Source organism: Rhinolophus sinicus, chromosome 17, assembly GCF_057876585.1.
Source record: "Rhinolophus sinicus isolate RSI-liver-muscle chromosome 17, RSI-T2T, whole genome shotgun sequence".
NCBI lineage: Eukaryota > Metazoa > Chordata > Mammalia > Chiroptera > Rhinolophidae > Rhinolophus > Rhinolophus sinicus.
The window spans coordinates 180,819,767-180,844,861 of NC_142517.1; the positions used below are offsets into that span (position 1 = coordinate 180,819,767).

At 35.0% G+C, this 25,095-nt stretch overlaps 1 protein-coding gene across 2 annotated transcripts in view; it reads left to right on the forward strand.

The window, feature by feature from the left end:
* The window catches only part of PLCL1 (phospholipase C like 1 (inactive)), a 301,735-nt gene that overhangs the window by 223,255 nt on the left and 53,385 nt on the right, over positions 1–25,095 (forward strand). For both annotated transcript variants that reach the window (XR_012498547.2, XM_019750756.3), the window contains exons 2-3: positions 17,252–19,726; positions 22,086–22,289. Coding sequence is in view for 1 of the 2 variants with exons in the window: in XM_019750756.3 (XP_019606315.3) it covers positions 17,252–19,726; positions 22,086–22,289 (2,679 nt within the window). In the remaining variant the exon portion in view is untranslated. The remainder of the gene's footprint in view (positions 1–17,251; positions 19,727–22,085; positions 22,290–25,095) is intronic.

Below are 25,095 nucleotides of genomic sequence, written 5' to 3' on the forward strand. Positions count from 1 at the left end.
CTACAAAATCTAGGAAGATATTGATTCCTACTAACCTCATCATTTTTATAGTCTTGTGTTGGAAAATTTTAGTGAAATTTGTTTCCTCAGCTGAAAGGAGAGTGCTATTTTAGTCTTGTCAAACTAAGCTGAAATTTTATTAAGTATTAACCTTGACTCACTAATGACTGTACTTCTTTCTGTAAGATTGTAGCTAACTTAAAACAAAGAGTGAATGAAAGTCTTTGTTTTGCAGACAAGAGATCACCCATTTTGTCCTCAGGCACATGAATTTTTGGAACAAATAATTCCAGGCGACCATTTGGTATAGGGAAGATTATGGAGGCAGACTGTCAGTGGGCTGAGCAGATTTCTTTCTGGCCGTGGGACCAACACCTGTTTCTCTATGACACCTAGAAGACACTATAACATGGTTTGTGCTCTAACGTCTAGTCACCTGGAGATTTTTAGCATGATCAGTAGCATATGTAGTTTAGTTAGATAGAGTTGTCTAGGGATATGAGTGCTGAAAACTTAGAAAGCCCCACGGAAGCCCCCCAAGAAAACAGGGGCAAAGGCAGAATAGTGATAGCAAGTAAACACAATAATAGAAACTTTATAGTTTAATGTAGATACAAAAACAAAAAAAAACAAAAACGGAAGTCATTTAGGGTTACAGTGATAATCAGAGTCACTCAGCATGGAAGTGAGGTACAAAGCCAGCGTCATCAAAGATACAGAACAAGTACCGCGCCTGGAAGCCTCAACAGCATCTTTTCACTAACTTAACAGTGGTCTGACCATTAATGATTTGTCCAGGTAAGTCTGTACAGTTAAATAAAGCTTCAGAAAATAGGATTCTTGAGGAAAACAAGAGGCATTAAGATTTTTAAAATACAAAATAAAAGTCAAATGGGGCAGCAAAGATTGCTTCTGCAGGAATGGAGCCACACACGCACACGCATACTGGACGTAGACACTGCACTGTGGGAGGAGCAGAGAGCTCAATGTCCTCTGAGACTAGAACAGAGAGAAGCGCTCTCTCAGCATTTGAAGGGATGAGGAATAATCTTTAGAAAGTGGGAATAGTATCGAGATAAATTTTCCATCTTCTTCCCTGGTAGTCCTCTCTGGATGGGTGTAGCTGTCCCTTGTCCGAAAACCTCTTTAGGAAGCTTCGTCAGAAAACTTCTTTCTTTAGTTTAGTAAACTTCTTTAATCTAAGGGTATTCTCAATCCAGGATGAGCAAGACTAATCATTTTTCTATTCCAAAGGAATAGCAAAATCAGGAAAAACGATTTCAAATCTTGATAATGTAATTCTCATGGAATTCACTCCAACAATTGCTTGATAAATGTCAGTTCAATGAAATGACTTACATTTAAAATTTTGGTAAGAAAATTTTTTTCTGTATCCTTCAAAGGACTTTTGTTTTAAACTTCTCTAAATAGTTGTCTTGTCAATGACTCATTATTTTCTCATCCTGTCAATTTGTCTTTCCTTTGTTATTCATAAAAGGGTTGTATTGTTTGGCTTTATTCAAGGATGTTGACTGAACACCTGCAAATATTTGCTTCATTGGTATTGAGAGAGAGAGAAAATGATTTGTCTCACTGACAATGAATTATTGCATCTGTTTGTGGATGTTAAATAATTTAATACAATTTATAGGGCCTGTTTTCCCTTGCTTAAACTGTAGGCAAATGTTAGTCTCTGCCTCATCTGAAAACAAACAGGAGAAAACCATCTTATTTGCTTTTTGCCAGTTTAGATGTTAAGACATTGAGTGACATTGTATTATACCCTTTTTACACTTACGTTGATTATGTCTTTGATTTAAATTTGAGACACAGGAAAAGGTTGTTATAAATAATGGCTTTTAAACACTTTTTTAATGCACAGCCTCCACCATTATCAGCATCCCCCACGGGAGTGGGTAACTTGTTACAATAGATGAATCTTATCGATGCATCATAATCACCCAAAGTTCCTAGTTGATATTAGGTTCACTCTTGGTGTTGTACATTCTATGTATTTGGACAAATGTATAATGACATGTATCTATGATAACATACAGAGTATTTTCACTGCCCTAAAAGTCTGTGTTGCATCTGTTCATCTCTCCCCCGACCTCAACCCCTGGCAACCACTATCCTTTTTACCTGTCTTCATAGTTTTGCCTTTTCTAGAATGTCATATAGTTGGAATCATACAGTATGTAATACTTTCAGATTGACTTCTTGCACTTAGTAATATGCATTTAAGGTTCCTCTATGTCTTTTCATGGCTTAATAGCTCATTTCTTTTTAATGGTGAATAATATGCTATTGTCTGTATGTATCACAGTTTATTTATCAAATTTAGTGATGCCTACCTTGGTTGTTCCAAGCTTTGGCAATTATAATTAAGGCTGCTACCCTATTTCCCCCAAAATAAGACCTAGCTGGACAATCATCTCTAATGCGTCTTTTGGAGCAAAAATTAATATCAGACCCAGTATTTTATATATTATATTATATTATATTATATTATATTATATTATATTATATTATATTATATTATATTATATTATATTCCCGGTCATATATTATAATAAAATAAGATTGGGTCTTATATTAATTTTTGCTCCAAAAGACGCATTAGAGCTGAATGTCCGGCTAGGTCTTATTTTGGGGAAAACTCGGTATAAACATACGTGTGCAGGTTTTTGTGTGGATATGTTTTCCACTCCTTTGGGTAAATACCAAGGAGTACAATTGTTGTATACTATTATAAGAGTATGTTTAGTTTTGTAAGAAGCTACCAAACTGTCTTCCAAAATGGATGTACATTTTGCATTCCCACCAGCAGTGAATGAGAATTCCTGTTGCTCTATATCCCTTTAGTATTTTTCTATTTCAGCATTCTGTTAGGCGTGTAGTGGTATCTTACTGTTGTTTTAATTTGCATTTCCCTAATTCCATGATGTGGAGCATCTTCTTGTGTGCTTATTTGTCATCTGTATATCTTCTTTGGTGAGATGTCTATTAAGGTCTTCGGCCCATTTCTTAATTTGAGTCTTTGTTTTCTTATTGTTCAGTTTTAAGAGTTAGTTGTAAATTTTAGATAACAGTCTTTTATCAGATGTGTCTTTTTGAAAATATTTCATCTCAGTCTGTGGTTTCTAAATAACTTGTTTTTTTTAAAGTATTATAGTAGTTATATCAAATTGCTAATTGTACTAAATATCAAAGGGTTAGGTACTATCACTAAAAATTTCAAAGAATTTGAATTATTTAGTGTAAATCATGAGGTTACTGATATTACTACAAATTCATGGTAACCAGTGGCCAAATGGACCCTCAACAATGCCTGACAATAATTTCTCTAGTGAGTTACTCTCCTGCTCTCCCCAAGGATTAATGTCATTCTGTATTAGTCAGGCTGTCTTTGCTTGCAAGTGTCAAACAACCCAACTCATATACTCATATTCTCTCAAGAAGAGATGGGTATTAGCTCAGAAACTGGTAAGTCTGGGAGTATCCCTGAATTGAGGCTGACAAAAAGTCATCAGGACCTCTTTTTCTTTCCATCTCTCATCTCTGTGTTCCTCAGTTTGCTTCCCAGATGTGATAAAGAGGATGCCAATAATTCTAGATTGATGTCCTACCATGTTAGGAACCCCAGAGGAAAAAGTGTGCTTCTTCCCCAGGGGCGCCTTCTTTTCTAGTGGTTTCATCAAAAGCTGCAGAATTGGTTCACTGGATTGAAGCAATAACTAATACATGGGTAATGAATGCTTTGGTTGACCAGACCTGCACATGTCCATCCCAGGATCTAGGGTGATGGTGGAGTTTTGGGGACAGGAAGGACGGGGAGACTAGTGTCACTTCCATCTCAAGACTGTAGACAGAATGGCTAAAGGTGGTTGCCTTAGCAAAACAGTGTTCGTAGGTGTGTGAATGGAGGAGGAGCCAGCAAAAGCAACTGAAGATTGTTTCCCTTCCACTCTCGTCAAACCTCTGATTTCTTCTAACTCTTTCTCTACCCTCAACACATGACTTTGCCTTATTCTTTAGAAATAAAATAGAAGCCACCAGATGGTAATTATTTTACCACCACTCATTCCGCTCACGTACTTATTTCTGCATTCAGCCACCTTTTCCTTCTTGTTACAACGGAGGAAGAATTTCTATGATCAAAGTTATTCCCTTCACATGAGCCCTGGATCTCCTTTTCTCTTTTTTCTCAGTTCTCCTCCCTGCCTTGTCCTTATTTTCCTAATACTCAATTGCTTTCTCTTTCTTTCCCCTTGTTACAACAGAAAAAAAACCCCAAAAACAATCTTTGATTTATCCCTCTCCAGCCATTGTCCTGTCTCTCATCTCCCTTCCTCAGCCAAACTTTTGGTAAGTATCCTCCACACATTCATTTTTTAAATCTACTTTCTACTTTCTGTATCCACCAGTCCAATGATATTGCTTTTTCTAAGTTCACCAACAGCACTGATATTATCAAATCTAGTCACACTTTTCTTCATCTTACTAGACTAGACATCTTACTAGCATTCAGCACTCCTGACTTGCTGCGTTGTTCTCTTCCTTTGGCTGTCCTTCCTCTTCTGGTTCCCTCCTCAGCTTTGTTCGGCCTTCACTATCCATCTCCTTTGTTACCTTCTCTTCTACTGATCTCAACATGTGCTTTCTGAAAGGTCAGAGCTGGATACACTTCTCTTTTTCAGCCACCTTCTTTTCTTATGTTACCTCATGTAGTCCTGTGGTTTCAGATACTACTGACAGTATTATCTGAATAACCTGTAGAATAACCTGACAGTTCCTACATCCCAAATTTCCATCTTGAACCCAGACGTTTATCCTGAGGTCTAGTCCATTTTTTGCAACTGCATTCTCAGCACTTCCAGCGCCACTTACAAATCTGTTCTTTCTCTAGTCTTCTCTCTGTCTACAAATGGCTCCTCATATATATACATACATCCATACATCCATCCATACATACATACATATATTTTAATGTAAGAACTTTCACCTCTCTGCCTTAAAACCTCCATAGACTAAACTCTAAGCTCCACATGTTTTAGAAATAGCTTTCACAGTTCCACCTGATCTGGCTTCTTCTTGACCCTCCAGCTTCTTTTCATTTTTTGCCTTCTCTCACTATGCATTTGTTGCACTGGCATGCTGTTAGTGTAGTTACTTCAGGATCTTCCTGTGTTGTTTCCTCTGCATAGAATATTCTTTTCACTGTTTGCCTGGCAATTTGTCTCACTTAAATGTTAGTTCTCAAGGGACCTATAGGATCCCATAGCATTGTAAGTTATCCCCCTCTACCTAAAATACCCTGTATTTTCTTGCAGAGCATTTCTTATTTTAAATTACATGTTTGTATGATTATCCTTTATACTAAAAGTGCCATTACAGTCCACCTACTACATACCTACCTCAGTGCCTGGTACTAAATTGGGGCTTCATAAATATATATTTAAAAAAATTCAAATATTCCAAAATCATGAGGAATTTTCTATACTATGTCCTCTTTTTGTGGCCCCCTTTTTTGAAAGACATTTTTGCCATATAATACAGCATTGTGGGGGAGAGATAACTAGTGTGACAACTCCTTTTATTCAACATTCAGTGATAAAAAATAGCTAGAAATGTAAACTTGCATTCCTTACCATGGTGAAGTGGGGGGTGAAATACGCTGAGAACTAGGAAAGTATAGTAGTAAAATGCAGAGATAGTGTGAGCTTATATGAAAAAATTCAACTGGGAATAGGAATATCTGGGTTTGATGTTCAACCCTGCCTCTGATTTATATGTTTTTGACAGTTTTATCAGTTTCCTTGTGTGTTGGACTTTCTCATCTTTAAAATCTAGTGGAAATCTCATGAGGAAATGAATGTGGAAGCCCTTTGAAAGGTGTAACACTTCTTAGAAATGTGAGATGCTCTTACTTTCCTTGTTTTGATTTTTATTTGTCAACAGAAAGTAATTTTACTTGGAGGTTTCTAAAAGAATAATGAATTTAAATCACTCTCAAACATAAGATAGCTGTCACTTTCTCTCAATTTATACAGTTACTATTAAGAAATCGCCTAGGGATGATAATGTAAAAATAAATAAGTGTAGTAAAGTCATTATGGATTTCCTTTTTAGTTCTTTACAAGCTTCCTTGATAACAGTGCTAATTAAATTTAAATATGTTGGGGTGTCAAGTCTCTTTTTCTAAGAGATTAATTAGAGATTAGTCTCTAATCTATTTGTAAATTACTATGCTTTTTTTCATTGTAAAGAGTTTAGTAGAAATGCTGTTTTAGAGGAAAAGGATTATAGATTATAAATGATTTCATTAAGTACTTTATTTCCGTCATTCTACCAGTTCTGTAGTAATAAATGACTTTAATGTTCTTTTCACTGATAATTTAAATGAAATCTAAGAGATGAAACCTTATTTTGAAATAAGTTTAATTTAATTGACCCAGCATGGCTTGGAATCCTTGCTGCCCATGATCCTTTTATGATTAAGTACTAAAGAAGAATCCGTAATGTGAATACTTTTATTTCTTCACCATGGGATTCGCACTCCCTGGGATAAAATGTCTTATCCTTTTCAGAGAATATTAGTAGATGTATTAGAAATTTATCCTCTCAGGGGTTGTGCCAGTCAATTTCATCAACAAATGAGAATTCAAAGCTCTTTAGTAAAATTAATGACCTTATATAAACCCCCCCGCCCCCCGCATGCCCCAACACACACACAATTCAAATCGTGTCTTAAATGTCTTTGTGCTTAGGCAAATTGATAGCCTAGAGATCAGTATGTGTTAATTTATAGTCCTGTAAAAGGCTGTGATGTTCATCCCATTTTTAAAACAGTGAAGATGATGAAGCCTTACTATTTCAAATTTCATTGGGTTTGGTAAACTTCTCTCAGTGCCAAGAAAGCAAGCCACCTGGCAGTTTTTTAAAACAGTGAGCCAATGCTTAAGAATAGGCATCAGAATTGACATTATTTCAACTGAATTTGGCTCAGATTTACATGAGATATAAGATAATTTTTATTCTAGTTACTGTTTCTTATTATTTCTCATGATTATATTCTCATGATGCAGTTTATACTCCCATGATACAACCATCCTGGTGGTAATTAAGATTTAGTGTATTGTAATATATTGACAACCATTATTTTTCCTGAGTGTAAAAATGATTCAGAAAAATGTTTTCAATTTTAAGTAGCATCCAAGGTAGAATATTGGGTTCACTAGTTGAATTTCACAAGTTAAATGTAGAAAATTAAGCACAGTTGGTAGAAAAGTGTTTTATGTGCTACGGATGGGAAGAGACTACTTTGTGCGTGGGGTTAGTTGAGTTTAGACAAGAAAACTATATCTAAAAAGGGACTCAATAGTTGTAATTAAAGAAATAAAGGAATGTGGGTTAGGAGACAGTGAAAGACACTTTTTATGTACTATCATGTATTTCCCAAAGACTTGGGAGTGTGTTAAGGGGGACAGAATGCAAAGGCAAATGTGAAATCCCATATCTTGACATGAAAGTAGATGGATAGCCCAAGGCTACTTGATAAACTTTTAAGGCTGCACTTTGTATTTGATAAAAATGGTTAGAATTTTTATAATTATGATGTGTGCCATGAAAGACTAAAGTTCTTGTAACCTATGTGGAATTCTTGCTGAATCCAATTTCTTTGAAATATATTTAAGTCCTAACAATACAGATTTGAGTCTCATTATCAGTGGAATGCATTTAATTGAAATCAAATTGATTTAAATAACTAGTCAGGAAATCTCAATTTAATCTCCTTTTCTTCCTCTGGGAACATTCATCTACTTATACCTACTCTCAAAGTTTAGAGGCAGTGAAAGTTTGATTTAAGAGGAGACATACTATACATTTTCATTTAAATTAATTGTTTAAATACTCATGAGATTAACTTTACAGATACGTTATAAAATTGAATTCTGCTTTGGACATTCTTTTCACCAAGGCTAATTAAAGTCAGTAGTTTTAAAATGTAAGATTCTAAAATAATTTCCAAACAAAGGTTTGTCATGATATTTAAGGGATATTTTGTCATACTGTAGTAGGGATACATTGACCAGTCCCAAGAAAAGTAAATATTCAAAATACACATATTATCTTTAAAATAACATTGGTGTAATTATTTTAATAACATTAAGCCCATGAACTTTGAAATTTTAAATATTTTCATTATGCCTCAAGTAATTCTTAAAAAGATAGAAATTCTTAAGAAGATAGAAATCATTAATTATTTCTATAAAGTACATCTTTCTGATAATTGGTGAGCTACGACTAATGCTATGGCTATATCTCATAATATATGATAATATATGTTAATTTTAAATAATTTGACCAATACAGAGAAAACCAACTTGATAATTCCACTCCTTTTCCCCCTGGAGATAATCACTGTTACCAATTAGAATATGTCCTTCCAGATTTGTCATATGTAAATAACGAGATCTGATACTATATGTTCTCTTCTATTACATATTTTTTAAGGACACAAACATACACAGATTGTCCATTTTAGGATTTATAAATCTGTCATCCATTATAAATTATAAAGGCTGCATAGAATCCTGTTGTATGGAAGTAATTTAGTTGCTAGTCCTTACTGTGAATAGGTATTCGCTTTGTTAGTTTATTTCTAATTTTTTTGGTATCATTGACAGAATGGCCTTGAACTGCCTTGTACTTATATCTTTCCCCATTTGTTCAAATATTTCCTTAGGATAAATTCTTTAAAAATTATATTGCTAGATCAAAGTAGATGCATGTTTCAAATTTTAAAACATATTACCTCATTGGCTTCCAGAAAAGCTATATCAGTTTATATTCAACATAACAGTGTATGAAAATTTCCTTTTCCCCATAATCTCAAACTTTTTAACCTTTGATAATCTGATATGCAAAAATAGTAATATGATTTGTGTATGTATGCATATATACAGATAATTATTTGTGTTTGAACATCTTTTCATGTAATTTTGACGAAGTTGCATAATTTTGTGATCTTATCTTTTCCAAAATTAGTTTGCAGACGCTTTTTGTAAATTAAAGAACATATAGCAAATATATTCCAGTTTGAGGTTTTAAGTTTTTATGTGGTCAAATCAATCAGTTCTCTGTGGTTTTTCCGGCCTTGATATATTTAAGAAGAGATCTTTCTCACCCCCAAACTATACAAATATTTGCATACATTTTTTTTGAGTACTTTTATGTTTTATTTAATCTTTAATCCATCTAAAATTATTTTTTGTACTGAATGAAGCAAAATTTAGTTATATGCTTTTGTTCAAATGGATAGTAAATTTTTTCAATACTAATAATTGAATAATACATTATTTCCTTTGTTATTTGTAAAGCCACTTCCTTTGAAACAATTCCATTTGGCTTTTCATTATAATTTTATTGTATTTGTCTACTAATTAATGGAAAATTTGAATTTTGCCTATATTATCTTTCCAGCAAGTAACTTTTTGTATTTCATTTATTTGATCCTCCTTTTTGACTTCAAATTAAATGAAATTCTATACATAATTTTTGTACATACCTCGTTAAGTTTATTCTTGGCTTGTTTTTAATATCTGTTGTTAATTTGAATGGAATTCCCCTCACTTACCCACCTAACCATTACATTTAGAAGCAGGTTGGTGCATAAGACAGCTATTAATTTTTCTATGTATTTTATTTTGCCACTATCTTTTTTATTCTAATAATTATTCAGTTGATCTTTTTGTTTTTTCTCGGTAAACAATTATATTCTCCGCAAGTGGTAATGATCTTTCACTCCTTTTCAATATTTGACTCTTAATTTCTTATCCTTGCCTTATTGGTTTGGCTTAAATATGCAAAATTATGCTCAAATATAAATAGTAGGGTTTTTGTTTTGTTTCTTTTTGGTTTTAATGAAAATGCTTCTAAATCTTTACCAGTTTAGGTGATGTTTTCTCTAGGATTCTTAAACAGGATTTTATCATGTTAGGAAGTTATCTTCTCTTCCCAGTTTACTGAGAGTTTTATTGAGAGTTGATGTTGTATTTTATCAAATGCCTTTGGGGAATTTATAGGTCTGATTAATTATATCGCTTTTCTCTTTTAACCTATTTATTCATTGAATTACATTGATAGATCGCCTAATATTGATCCATTCTTGTATTCCTGGAATAAATCTGAATTTTTGAAGAATTTATTGGTCTTTTAATACCTTGTTATATTTTACTTATATTCATAAGTGAGATGGATCTATAATTCATTGCTTTGAAATTTTGTGATTTTCAAAGTGCTTTAGCATGCTTTTTTTCCCCTTTGATCCTTGAGACGGCCCTATTAATTAGACTAGAAATTATTATAATCCTTTGCAAATAAAATCAATAGACATAGAAATGTTTTGCTTGGCACAAAGTCATGGAAGTAGGTAGTGATGGTAAGAGGAATATCCATTAGTTCCCAATCCAATGTTTTGGGGAGAAGGAATTTAATTATTTCAGTAATTTCTATTAGTAAGGCATTTATGGATTTTGAGTTTTATTATCTCAAATAAAACTATCCTTACATAGTTTCCTTTCATATTTTTCTAAATTAAGACACTAGGTTTGTTTCTACTTTGACCCTGGAGTCTTCACTGGATGTCAATGGAGGGGGCAGGCATTCACCCTAAAACAGTCTCTGTACTGAGAATCCTCATTCTCTCAGATCTGCCATCTGTTTGTTGCATATGGACAGAGCTGATGTTCAGTTAATCGGAGATAATAAAATATGGATTAAAGTGTTAGATGGTTCTAACCCATTCCAGAAGTGATGGCTAAAGCTTGAAACCTTTAATCAGATTAATCTAGATGTTCAAGTCAAATTGACTATTTGAGCCAAAGCTTTTATATGTCTGTGCTAACTAATCATGAAGGGCGTATTCCATGATCACCATAAGAGAAAAAAAATATTAAGGATGTGGTTTCAAATTATGTTGAGTCAAGGGAATTGACATTCTATTTTATATGTGGTTCAGAGATCTACCTTATAGAAAGCTCAAAACTTGCTCTTAGGGATTTAGTACAGAAGAAATATTCATTTGAGTATGAATATATATATTTTTCTTAGTTTTGTAAATCATATCTGTTTTTGAAACTCAGCTCCACTAACACCCTATGATAACAAATGGTAGAACTCACATAATTTTAAAATATATTTGTTTTTTCTTTTCAGTTTTAAATATGTTATATTCAAATTTGGATGACTGGAGAATATGTTTAAATTCCAAAGTGACTAAAATCAATGTAAATTATATATTGGTGTCTCATACTTGATGGTAAACATTACCACTAAAGATTGAAATGTCATAACTAAGGAGGAATTATTTTGTGAACTGGTATTTATACTCAGCACACAAAGGAAACTGGGAAATTTTGTCAAGAACATTTGTGAAATGAACTCCTTTTAATAATGTTCTATTCCATTGGTATTTTAATTTTTCAGATAAAATAGTTTAATTAAATATGCAACATTAGTTAGAATGAAAAAATAAATAAAATTATGCATAGATTTGAAGGCCTAACTAATTATTTATCAACTTCTGATGGATGCCCCAATTGTCAAGTTATATGCTTCCATCTATGGCATTACCTTTCATCTCTATAATAATACACCGAAACACATACATTAGATTTAGGTATCAAAGTATCCATTTATAGATTCTTCATTATAGATTTTCTTTTTATAGGGACCATGACGTGCTGCTTTCCATAAAGAGCACCTCTGATTAATCCTCAGACCAGAAACAACAAAGTCAGCACTGGCATAAGTCCAGCCAGAATTCCTGGGCCGTGCTGTGCAGGGAGTCTCCTGAGGAAAGACAAAATCATATCTCACTCTCCAGGCCCACTTGGTTCTTGGCACCTCTGCTGAGAGATGCACAGGCTACTGATGCATTTTAAATGTCGTGTTTTTGAGTGTGAGGCGGGCATCTGTCTTAGAGGAACAGGATTGAGAGCAGCATGTCATTCCTCAGAGGCCACGGAATAATTGTCAGATGACCTTTATTGGTGCCTACCTCATTTAGTTCATACTGACACTGCTAAGGCACTGTCCTGTAGCATATTCTCCTGGGACTTCTAATAAAAACCATGCCTTGCATGCAGCAGTAGGGTTAGCTGAAAAGGTTGTGTTTTTGACTAGAATAATGGAAGTGTTAATATTCCTTGTAACTGAATACAAAGTGGATTGGGAAGGACAGCAAGAGGAGATTGGTAAGATTTAAGTGAGAAACGAGGCCTTTCCCATGAAAGCAATTGACATTATAAAGGAGCATCTACTCTTGTGAACTAGAGGGGAAATAAAAGTTGAGAATGGAAAGCTCATCAGTTAGTAAGGCCTCACAATAAGCAATTGCAGGGTTTGTGCCCTAAAGCTGCAGGGAAAACAGAAATGGCAATTATCAACGAAACAATAGAATGCACTGGCTCTCTGGAGATACAGGCTCCCAAAGCCATTATCTACCCAGTTTCTCTGTGTTAGTTCTCCTCACTTATAAAGACTTAATTTCCTCATTAAAAAAAAAAAAATCCAAAAAGGTGAAACAGTCTTTGATTCTACCTATGAGCACTGATTTGTAATGAAAGGTCAGTGATGTTCATTAGGTTTTAATGATTTTTCTTCCTGAATGAATCAGAGATGAAGGAATATAGAAAGAAGTTCAAGGAGAGGTAATTCTTGACTTTACTCCACCTTTGCTGAGTAAACGTTGTATAAGCAGGTTTGTTTCAGATGTTAAATAAATAACATTTTAAATACGAGGTGTGATTGAAAAATACGGTGAATGTCTAAATAAAAAAAAATTATTACAGTAAAAGACACATTGCTGTTAATCCCCCTCAGAATACACCCCCTCACTTCAAACACACTTAATGCATCGTTCTTGCCACTTTCTGAAGCAGTTCTGGAAGTCCTCTTCTGTGAGTATATTTACTTCATCCTCCATCATGACAATGCTCTGTGTCACACATCACTTCTGGTATATGGCAGTTTCTGTCAAATAGAAACATTTTTTTTGTAAGCAGCTCTAAGAGAAATTTTGGGGGGAAATTGGTACTTTGATCTCTTTCCTTCATTCTAGAGTGAGAAAGTTTAGCTTCGAGATAAACAGGAAGTCCTTGTACTTTACAATAATCTGCATATCCTTGTGATCATTAGAGTCAATTCAATCATCAAATGAGCTAAAAGCTGACAATAGTACACCTGAACTGTAATGAACTTCGTTTCTCTTGGAAAGTGAGAGAAGTACCTGTCATCTCAATATATGGATAACTGCAATGGATTTGCTCTCATTTCATTATCAAATTTTTTTTGTATTTATCAACAAGGACGATCTACATTCTACATGTCAACTGTTTAGAGTTGGGGACTGTTTACCTGAACAGTCTTTCTTCCCCATCACCCATCTGCCAGGATCTTCTTGAGGGAAATAAAGATTTGGGGGTGTAGGGCTTGGCAAAAGGGGCCATGGTGGTGAAGAAACTCAGAGGAGATTTGAAGTCATCCATCTTCCTGTCCACTCTGATAGTTTGCATCTCCCCTCCTCCCAACTTTTCAGAGCTAATGTGTAGTATCACCATTGGGAAAAAAACAACAACAAAAAAAACAGACCTAAAGAATAAAGAGTCTCAGAGTCCTGAAACATTTCCAGCATATATTGAATATAAGTAATCTTGGCTCTACTCAGCAGCAGACAAGCTAATTATTTGTTTGCAGGTACTATGACCAGTTTTTTTTTTTTTTCTCTTTTGCAGGCTTGGTAATAACTTTGGACTTTGTCCTTTGTGAGATGACAACCTAAGATCATATCTTTTCCTCTGGTCGTTAAGTTTTAAGGCATTTTGGGATAAGTTTTATAAACATGAAGGAATTGCAAGTCGAAGCAAGAAATAAGCATCATGGGGCAGGTGGATTCTTTACTAGGCTAGATATGAAACATTTATCTCTTAAAGGCTTAACTTACTAGGAGAGGAAGTCTTGATTTAAGGAGGTATCACCCCAAAGAAGAGAAGCTTATAAGAGAAGTCACTTCTGACAGCAGTAGTTTTGTTCTCGTCAACATTCAGTGCCTCAAGACTAGAGTGGAGCATTCGACTGTGAAGGCTGGTGCAGTAACACATAGTAACACATAGGGTACAGGCACTACATACATGCACTGAGAGGAACACTGATTTCCCATTTCAAGTTTGTTAGGAACTATTAGAGGTTTTATAACTCTGTTGACAGTCATCTTATTTGGAACATGATCTGCTTGTATAAAAATAATGTTTAATGTTAAAGCTCTCATTAGCTTAAATGACTAGTCAAATGGTAGCTTTAAAAGATGAGTCACAGTCTACTTTACCATCACAATTCACAGTTTCCCTCTTTATTTCACTTGCTAGGTTAATCCCATCTCAGCAGTGCCATTAAGTGATGAATTTCAATGTATTCTAACAGTGCATCTGCGTATAAACACCTGAAGATTAATCGTTGTTTTTAACTTAAAGATGAGGAAATTGACCACTATGGTGTCATTAAAAATACCTCTCTACTCATATGTGAATAGCATGGAGTGCACTAGCACAAATCTGGGTGGGATAGCCCATATCTCTAGGCTGTATAGTCTGGCCTATTGCTCTTAGGCTACAAGCCTGGACAGCATGTTACTGTACAAAACAACACGAGATTAAATCAAGCCCAAGAGAAAATAATGCAATTGAGAGAGGCAAAAATATAGATGTGTAAGGCTGCTGTTGGCATAACACGGCATACTGTTTTACAGCAACAGTATATTTTAAAATACTGATAAAAGTTGTAGTATACTAATTGCATAAACAGGTAATATAGTATCATTATCAAATATTATGGACTATCCACACTAGTAATTGCATGTGCTGTACTTTTATATGACTGGCAGTTCAGTAGGTTTGTTTATACCCGGCATCACCACAAACATGTGAGTAATATTTTGTGCTACAGTGTTACAATGATGACAAAGATATTGGGCAATAAGAATTTTTTAATTCTGTTACAATCTTATGGGGCCACCATGGTATAGATGGTCCATTGTTTACCAAAATGTCATAATGTGATGCATGACTGTACTTCTAGGTGACTGTGTGAAGTTGCTTCATAACAACCTGTCACTGTGTTTTTAACCTTTATAAAATTATACACATATAATCTCAATATGTAAAGCATAGGTCTTGATTTATAAGAACTTGAATTCTTGTATTCATGTAGAAAATAGATGATACCGAAGATATTTATAATACAGGAGAGCATACATTAAATACTAAGTACGATGTGAAAAAAAAAAAAAAAATAACAACTCTCTGGAAAAGCCAGAGCTAAGTTCTTAAATGCCAGGGCACCAACATGCAATGTTCTGTAATCTAAGTTGGGCAATTTATATCTTTGTCACTTGAAAATAGATATATATTTGAGTTAATGAATCATCCCACCAACGTTCCATCACTGCAGCAAGATTTGTTTCCTTTTCATAGGCAAGGTTTTAGTCAATTGAATAATAAATCATCCTGAATCACAGGATATGGAGACTCTTAGAGGCAAGACCACAATTAAATGAGGCCTCAAAGAAGAGATTCTGCCTTGTTTTAAAAGGATGCAGTGAAGGGGAAAGCCCAGACTACTTTGGCTATACTTTTCACTGTCGAAAATAGTAATATCATGTGGCTGTAATGACCAGACATATGAGAAAATGTTCCTGTTCCTTCAAAAAAAAAAAAAAAAAAAAAAAAAAATCTTACAAGCACTTGTAGTTTACAAAGAATATGTATATGTGTATTTTCTCTTTTAAGTCTCACAATAACACTCCATTATATAGAAGGACTGTGAATTCCTATTTAAAAGGAGAAATTAAGATTCAGAGAGGCCAAGTGACTTACCCAAGTTCACAAATCTAGGGAGTGGAATAATCACAACTTAACACTCGTTATTTTTACCCTAAGGACAATGCCTTTTGCACTCTATCCTTTTTGCCTTTTTGATATGTTTATAAAATTGGACACTATAAACATTCCTGGGAGAATTAACTGAAATGACGATATCATTGGGAGCATTATTAACTTGAGTCTACGGTCTGAGCAGAAGAAAGTATAAAGAAATATCCGGTTTTAAGTGGCATCGGTCTGATGTTCAGTGTAAATGAATTGTGAATGAAAGTCACAGTGGACAGTCCAGGACTAAGATGAAACCCATCATATTAGTATTATGAGTGTTCAGAGGACCAGACCTGTAATTTAGGAGAGACCATAGGTGAGAAGGCCTGGGTACACCCAAGAAGGAAATAGCCACAAGAAATAACCTATGTAAGATACACTAGTGTCAACAAATGGAGTTTTATGTCCTGTTGGCACAGCTGGGCGGTGAAATGGGCAGAGGAGACAGGATTCTGACACTAAAAACTAAGGAACTTAAAGACATGTGTAAAAGGCAAATGTTCCCTGTGAAATCTTGAGACAAAAGGCTTTGAAATTTAGTTTACATTGGAAGAACCTTAAAAGATAGTGGAGCTGTTCATATTTCTGTTTGATTCTAACGTATGGCTACTAATAGCATTATACTGAGATGCAGGTGTGAGTTGTCATAATGTTCACTTAAATTGTCTAGCTCAGTCTGAAAATTTGCTAAGTGACAGTCATTTGTCTACTGTTAGCTCTCAATCTGACTTTTTAAGACATTTATATTCTTCAAAAGAGTTTGAGAAAAAAAAGTTTGGTTAAGCTATATTGTAAACCTTTTGTGATATAAAGTACGTTAAAGTTTTATTTGAACTGGTTTTAAGCATCAAACTTAAACTGTTGCAAAGTATAAATAAGGAAAACTTTTAAAAGAAATCCAGCTTTATTTTTTTTACATATCCATAGGGACTTAGCTAGGTCGTCAAAGTACCAAGTAGAGTTTCTTAAGAAATCTGCTTTAATGAACAAATAAGAGTGATTTGTAGTTCACTTAATAGAACTTCATTTTACGTCAAAGAACACACAAGTATTTGAAAAATAAGTTGTTTTTTTCCCCTGAACCTAATAATATCAATTTTCTTGGCAATTTCTCTTCTGAAACAGTGGAAAGGTAAATTTTAGGCTAGCCTCTGTCCAAATAATCATAATATCTGAGTGGAGTCTAAGGAGTTCATAGAGTATTACTGAATGTGTCTATTTTCTGAAGGAGATTGATTCATTATTTTAAAATTATTTTCCAGGATCCTTCAAACCAAAAATGTGGTGGAAGAAAGAAAACTGTGTCTTTCAGCAGCATGCCATCGGAGAAGAAAATCAGCAGTGCAAGCGACTGCATCAGCTTCATGCAAGCTGGCTGTGAACTGAAGAAAGTCCGGCCAAACTCTCGCATTTACAACCGTTTTTTTACTCTGGACACAGACCTCCAAGCTCTTCGCTGGGAACCTTCCAAAAAAGACCCTGAGAAAGCTAAGCTTGATATTTCTGCCATAAAAGAGATCAGACTGGGGAAGAACACAGAAACATTTCGAAACAATGGCCTTGCTGACCAAATTTGTGAGGACAGTGCCTTTTCCATACTCCATGGGGAAAACTACGAATCTCTGGACCTTGTTGCTAATTCCGCAGATGTAGCCAACATCTGGGTGTCAGGATTACGGTACCTGGTTTCTCGAAGTAAGCAACCCCTTGATTTTATGGAGGGCAACCAGAACACACCAAGATTCATGTGGTTGAAAACAGTATTTGAAGCAGCAGACGTTGATGGGAATGGGATTATGTTGGAAGACACCTCTGTAGAGTTAATAAAACAACTCAACCCTACCCTGAAGGAATCCAAGATCAGGTTAAAGTTTAAAGAAATCCAGAAGAGCAAAGAAAAGCTAACCACTCGAGTGACAGAAGAGGAATTTTGCGAAGCTTTTTGTGAACTCTGCACCAGGCCGGAAGTATATTTCTTACTTGTACAGATATCTAAAAACAAAGAATATTTGGATGCTAATGATCTGATGCTCTTTTTAGAAGCTGAGCAAGGAGTCGCCCAGATCACTGAGGATATGTGCTTAGACATTATTCGGAGATACGAACTTTCTGAAGAGGGACGTCAAAAAGGGTTTCTTGCAATTGATGGCTTTACCCAGTATTTGTTGTCACCAGAATGTGACATTTTTGATCCTGAGCAAAAAAAGGTTGCCCAAGATATGACCCAGCCATTATCTCACTACTACATCAATGCCTCTCACAACACCTATCTCATAGAAGACCAGTTCAGGGGGCCGGCTGATATTAATGGGTATGTTAGAGCTTTGAAAATGGGCTGTCGAAGCATTGAACTTGATGTAACTGATGGTTCAGACAATGAACCAATCCTGTGTAATCGAAATAACATGACAACACACCTTTCCTTTCGAAGTGTCATAGAGGTGATAAACAAATTTGCTTTTGTCGCTTCTGAATACCCACTAATTCTTTGCTTGGGGAATCACTGCTCCCTAACACAGCAGAAGGTAATGGCTCAACAGATGAAAAAGGTCTTTGGCAATAAACTCTATACCGAAGCACCTTTGCCATCAGAATCCTACCTCCCATCGCCAGAAAAATTAAAAAGAATGATCATTGTGAAAGGAAAGAAATTGCCTTCTGATTCAGATGTTTTAGAAGGAGAAGTCACAGACGAAGATGAAGAAGGTGAAATGTCCCGAAGGATGTCAGTGGACTACAATGATGAGCAGAAACACATCTGGCTGTGCAGGGAGCTCTCTGACTTGGTATCTATTTGTAAATCTGTTCAGTACAGGGATTTTGAACTGTCTATGAAGAGTCAAAACTACTGGGAAATTTGTTCATTTAGTGAAGCAGAGGCCAGCAGAATTGCAAATGAATACCCAGAGGATTTTGTAAATTATAACAAGAAGTTCTTGTCAAGAATCTATCCAAGTGCCATGAGGATAGATTCCAGTAACTTGAATCCACAGGACTTTTGGAACTGTGGCTGTCAGATTGTGGCAATGAATTTTCAGACTCCGGGTCCAATGATGGACCTTCACACAGGCTGGTTTCTTCAAAACGGAGGATGTGGTTATGTTCTAAGACCGTCTATCATGCGGGATGAAGTTTCTTACTTCAGCGCAAATACGAAGGGCATTGTACCAGGGGTGTCTCCTCTAGCTCTTCATATCAAGATCATCAGTGGTCAGAATTTCCCAAAGCCCAAGGGAGCTTGTGCCAAAGGGGACGTCATCGATCCCTATGTGTGTATAGAGATCCACGGAATACCAGCAGACTGTTCGGAACAAAGAACTAAAACTGTACAACAAAACAGTGATAATCCTATTTTTGATGAAACTTTTGAGTTTCAAGTAAACCTACCTGAGTTGGCCATGATCCGTTTTGTCGTTCTGGACGATGACTACATTGGGGATGAGTTTATAGGGCAATATACAATACCATTTGAGTGTTTGCAGCCTGGATATCGGCATGTTCCCCTGCGCTCTTTTGTGGGTGACATCATGGAGCACGTAACCCTGTTTGTCCACATAGCAATAACCAATCGCAGTGGAGGAGGAAAGGCACAGAAGCGCAGCCTTTCAGTGAGAATGGGGAAGAAAGTTCGAGAATACACCATGCTCAGGAATATTGGTCTTAAAACCATAGATGACATCTTTAAAATAGCAGTTCATCCCTTACGAGAAGCCATAGATATGAGAGAAAACATGCAGGTAGGAAAAATCCCATAGTCTCCTCCCCTACTCCTACTTCTTCTGACCACTCTTAGCAGTGAACGTCGTGTTCTAGTGGTAACCTGATTCCTCAAAAAATTCTCAGAAATGTGGTGTAAACCCATGTACCACTGTACTAAGTTCAGTTTTATCTGTGATAAAGCAGATGTATTTTATGTTTCTAATTGTGAATGCTGTTAAATTTGGCCTGAACTAAGCCAGTTAATGGAATATCAATGTAACAAAATGGTGTATATCAATTAAATATCCCTACTACATAACTGCTATATGGCAATGTATATATGAAACAATGTGGAAATAATAGAATATAAAATATTATATGTGTGTGTAATATAGAAACTATATACAAACACAAGCATATTAATTACAAGCATACATAAAATATTTGCAGATATGAACATGGAAGGGAATCTGAAGTCATATGAAACAACTATAATGCCTATTAGATATTTTTAGTTGTTTAAATGTACAACAATAATAAATTACTCCCTACAAGAGCAAACAAAACTAAACAAATAAAATTCAGCACTTGAATGTGTTGAAAACTATTTAGTCTTCTCAGAAATGTGAAAGAATTTAGATTGAAAGAACGTAGATTCTGGATTAAACTCTATCCTTGTGTGATCTTGAGCAAATTATGTCTGGTCTCTGATCATCGGTTTCCTTCTCATAAGGTAAGAAAAATGGTAATATTTACATTGCAGGATTATTATGAGAATTAAAGTATATGTAAATTGCTCATTCTTGGCATACAGAAATGCAGTGTTAGTTTCCTTGTGTTCATTAATACTTGCAATCAGAGATGCCTGCAAACTTCTTTCTTCAATACTACGTAATATACTTATTCTAGGCTCGTGTTACGAGAAACAATCAAACAACAAGTACTGAGTTCCTACAATGTGCAGGGTGTTGTGGATTTGCAGAAGCGGTAGCGGTCTATGTATGAGAGCAAAACAGGAGAGGAATATTTTTCATGTGCTTTATTTGCTCCTTTAGCTAACATTTTTATATTAATAGTAACCCTCGTCATAAAATATCCCTACTTTCAAGATAGAGAACAAGCTTGAAGAGGTTCAATAATTTCTCAAATATTGCAGTTAATAAATAGCAAGTTGGGCTTTAAATCCAGAACTGCCTACTATCAAACAAAACCCATAATCATTCATGATTTTTAGTCACATAATGCAGAACCCCAAAAACCCTTCACTTGCTGAAAACTTTATATTTTTTCACAGAGAAATTCTGGGCTAGGCTTAAAACAATTTTAAATAGTCCAAATGCTGGAAAATAGTATGGTACATAATTCACATATAAATATTTAGATGGAAAGCATTTAATTTGAGGTGGGTGGCCTTAGCTACTATTTAAAAATAGGCTCCAAATAGTAACATCTTTTACCTGACTTTTTCTGACGTAATTCTATAACTAATATAAATCCCTGTATTAAGTTAGTTACAAGTCAATTTTTACAGCTAACTTTATATATTAGAAGTAGATTTTATATATTTCTATATAATTCTTGAAAAAAATATATCCTTTGCATATATTATGTATTTAAAATACGTATTAAGGAGAGTTGGCTATGGATAAAGTTTTTCTAGGTAGTATGATAATTTATATCATCTCAATAAAGTTTTTGGGTTAAGGATTATTTGGAGCCTAATCAGTAGAAAAATGAATACTGTCATTGTCACTAAATTCATGAGGCACATATTAGGTTAGATGCTCTTCACTGTTAATAAAACATAAAATGATCACAATTCCTATTCCAAATGAATTTTTTTTAAGCCTGAGCGTGGACAAATGTAGCTCTCCATGAAATGTGTATTAGTATGTGTGTCTGTCAGGTGCATTTCTGATGGATGACAAAGGAATACCATTGATGGTTCATCAACTGGGGGTTGGTGAGTAATAGCAACCGGCTATCTTGAGGGGAAAAGCTCAAAGGAGATGCACTCCAGTACACAGCCCCTGACACGTTTTATGATCATCATGATACAAATCAAATAAGATATTCATGACCAGCCAATGCTAATTTGTGTGCTCTGTATTCAGTATTCCAGTGCTCTGCTTTGAAAAGCACTGTGTAGCCCTGGGTCATACTCTGCTTTGCTTTGTGACATATTTATGGCGGTGGCTAAAAATTGAGAAAGATGACTTACAATAGTGAATTAGCTCTGTGTGTTCTCTGTGTATATCACAACATTTTTCGTTGGTTATAATCCAGTTTGCTTCAAATTACATGCGTATTTATGAATATACTTTTGTGTACACCTCGAAGTGCTGGGATCATGTGTGATGTGGACAGGAGTGTGATTCGATGTTTTCTTCCCCACAGAATGCCATAGTCTCTGTTAAGGAACTGTGTGGACTTCCTCCAATTGCCAGTCTGAAGCAGTGCCTGTTAACCCTGTCCTCTCGCCTCCTCACCAGTGATAATACTCCCTCAGTCTCTCTTGTGATGAAAGACAACTTTCCTTATCTGGAGCCTCTGGGGACAATTCCAGATGTTCAGAAAAAGATGCTGGCTGCTTATGATCTGGTAGGAAATTGTGCCTCCCTATTTCTTATCTGTGTTTGTGTGAAATCATATGGCAGGGGCTCTTTTGTGAAACTCTAATGAATAACAAAGAGTGGTTGCTTTTGAAACCTGAATCAGGGGGTGGCAGGCAGAGCCAGCCCACTCAGCTTCCCTGAAGCCCCGGTGGAGTCCTCCGAGGCAATGCTTTGAGCCCAGAGCTCCACAGATCACACATAGCAGAAAATCTCTGCCTTAGCAAACAATGAATTATTGATTAAGTCTGCATCATCTAAATGACTTTAGCCTACAACATAACCATTTAATTGCATACCCATAGTAAGTAAACTTAAGCTTCAGTGCTGCCTTATGATGTTTGAGACAAAATATTTTTCAGGATTTTATATTTCTAAGCTAATACCATTATTTAGTTTTTCTGAATATATAATAGATTGATGTAGCAATTAAGGGATTACCATGTTTTTGCATTTCCTTATTCCATAAAGAAGTTAAAGAGCAAATCATAAACTGGGAAAATTTCTGTTATCTATGCCAGATAAAGTGTAAATATCCTTAAAATAGAAAGAGTACCTATAAATCTATAAGAAAAATAATATATGGGGGAACAATCCTACATTAATCAAGATTAAGTTCAGCTTCATGACACTAAAAATGCAAACCAATCATGGCTTAAAAATGCTAAGTTTATTCTCTCATATAAAAATCTGGAGACCAGCCATCCAGGATGACACTTCTGTGAAGTTCTCAGGTACCTAGGCTCCCTCCACCATCCCTAGACCGTCCTCATGGTCCAAAATGGCTGCTGAAGCTCCAACCATAACATCTGCATTCCAACCAACAGGAATGATGAAGAGGAAAAAAGAGGGCATATCCTCTCCCTTTAAGGATATTTCTTTGATATAGCATAGATCACTTTTGATTATAGTTCATCAGTTTGGAGTTGACACATAGACATACTTGTGCAAAGGAGGATGGGAAATGTCATTTCTAAATGCTCAACTGGAAGTCCTCTCTTCTGTTACTAAGAAATAGAGGGAGAATAGATATTTGGGAATTACAAATAGTATTTGTTTCAGAGGTGAACAGGCAATTCATGTGTCTCTTCCCCCTAAAAAAAAACACAAAGAAAAACAAACAAACAAACAAACAAAAATTCAAAAAACAATGGAAATGTAAAAACATAGTTAACCTTAAAACAAGTTTTTAATTAAAGATATTAAAGAAATGTAGTGAGATACTTACCCTCTCCATTAAATTGGTATTATTATTATTATTATTATTATTATTTTGCAAACAGTACCTCTGATGAACTTAAGGAAATGGGTACATACTCCCATCCATCTACCTCTAGGGGAAAATAAATTGATATAATTTGGGGGGAGGAAAATTTGGCAGTATAATTTAAAATGTTTATCGCATTTGATCTATATATTTCTTTCTAGGATTTATTCTAAGCCAATAGATAGGTACATAAACATTTATATTTAATAATGTCAATATAGATGGATTAGTTAAATAAAATATAGTAAAGCATATCATGGACTCCTTTGAAACCATTAAAGTCATGTTTTAGAATATATAATGATGTGGGCAACTTCTCATTCTTTTGAAAAAGTCTGGTTCCAAAAACATACTCTATAGTATTTAAATGGAATTTATATGTATGAACATCTAAAATTCTAACAGGATGTTAATAGTGATTATTTTTAAATAAAGGGAGTGAATTTTATTTTTTTGTATAGGCTTTTCTGTATTATTTCTGTATTTCCCAAACTCTTGACAATGAACCCAACTAATTTTCATAGTTGAATAAAAATAAGTGTTAAAGAAGAAAAGAATAATATTTTATCATTAAAAAGACAACTAGAGGAAAGACGTTTGGGATAAACATTCTATAATTGAAAAAGAAAAAGAAAACAAAAACCCACAGTGTGTATTCTGCTTATGAATGATTGTACCTCTTATAAACTGTACTTCGTGGTTGCTAGGGGAGAAGTTAGCTTATTACCTATATCTCATTTTTCATGAAATCAATTTTTCATCATAAAAGTAGGGACTGAAAGCTATTCAGTGAATAGGTATAATTGCCATCTAAGAGGTGAAATTAGGGTACTAGTTGCCATAGAGACAGACAGTAGAAATCACTTATTCCTCCAATTCCCTTTTAAGCAAAGAAAGAAAAATTATTCACCGAGAGGGAAGCCTGGTCCCCTGGAGCTAGGCCTGTAAGGAGCAGAAAAGCACCTAGAATGTGGTTGGCTAATTTCCATTTCACACCCCCAAGTGTCCAATAATGTTTTGTTTTTCAGTTTTATCTGCTGGAGCCAAATCTGTACATCAGCCTTTTCTCGTTTGTATTTTTAAAATGCAATTTATAATTGCAGGCATAGCATGGTTTTCCAAAGCTTAAAGTAAAAAGCTATAGTGGAAAACAGAAATATTTGTGATGAGGTCTCCATTTATAGTTCCCTATGGAAATGGTTTTTTATTTTGTTATGGAAAGGAGTGTAAATATCCTTGAATCAAATGTAACCCCAGCAGGCTGTGGATGTGATTGAAAACACTATTAACATCTCTGTTGGTTATTTCTTTTAAGGGGTGGGGTGGGTAGGGACAAATGCATGTCATGATAACCTTGGCCTTGAATGTATAAATGCCATTTGTACTTTCTAGGATTTACATTGTATTGATTGGCATCTTTAATACTCTTGGTGTATTAGTGTGAGTATTTATTTTAAAGACATCTCCTAAAATACTCTAGATCCAGAGTGATCATTTGAAAACGTAAATCAAGTCATGTCACTTTCCT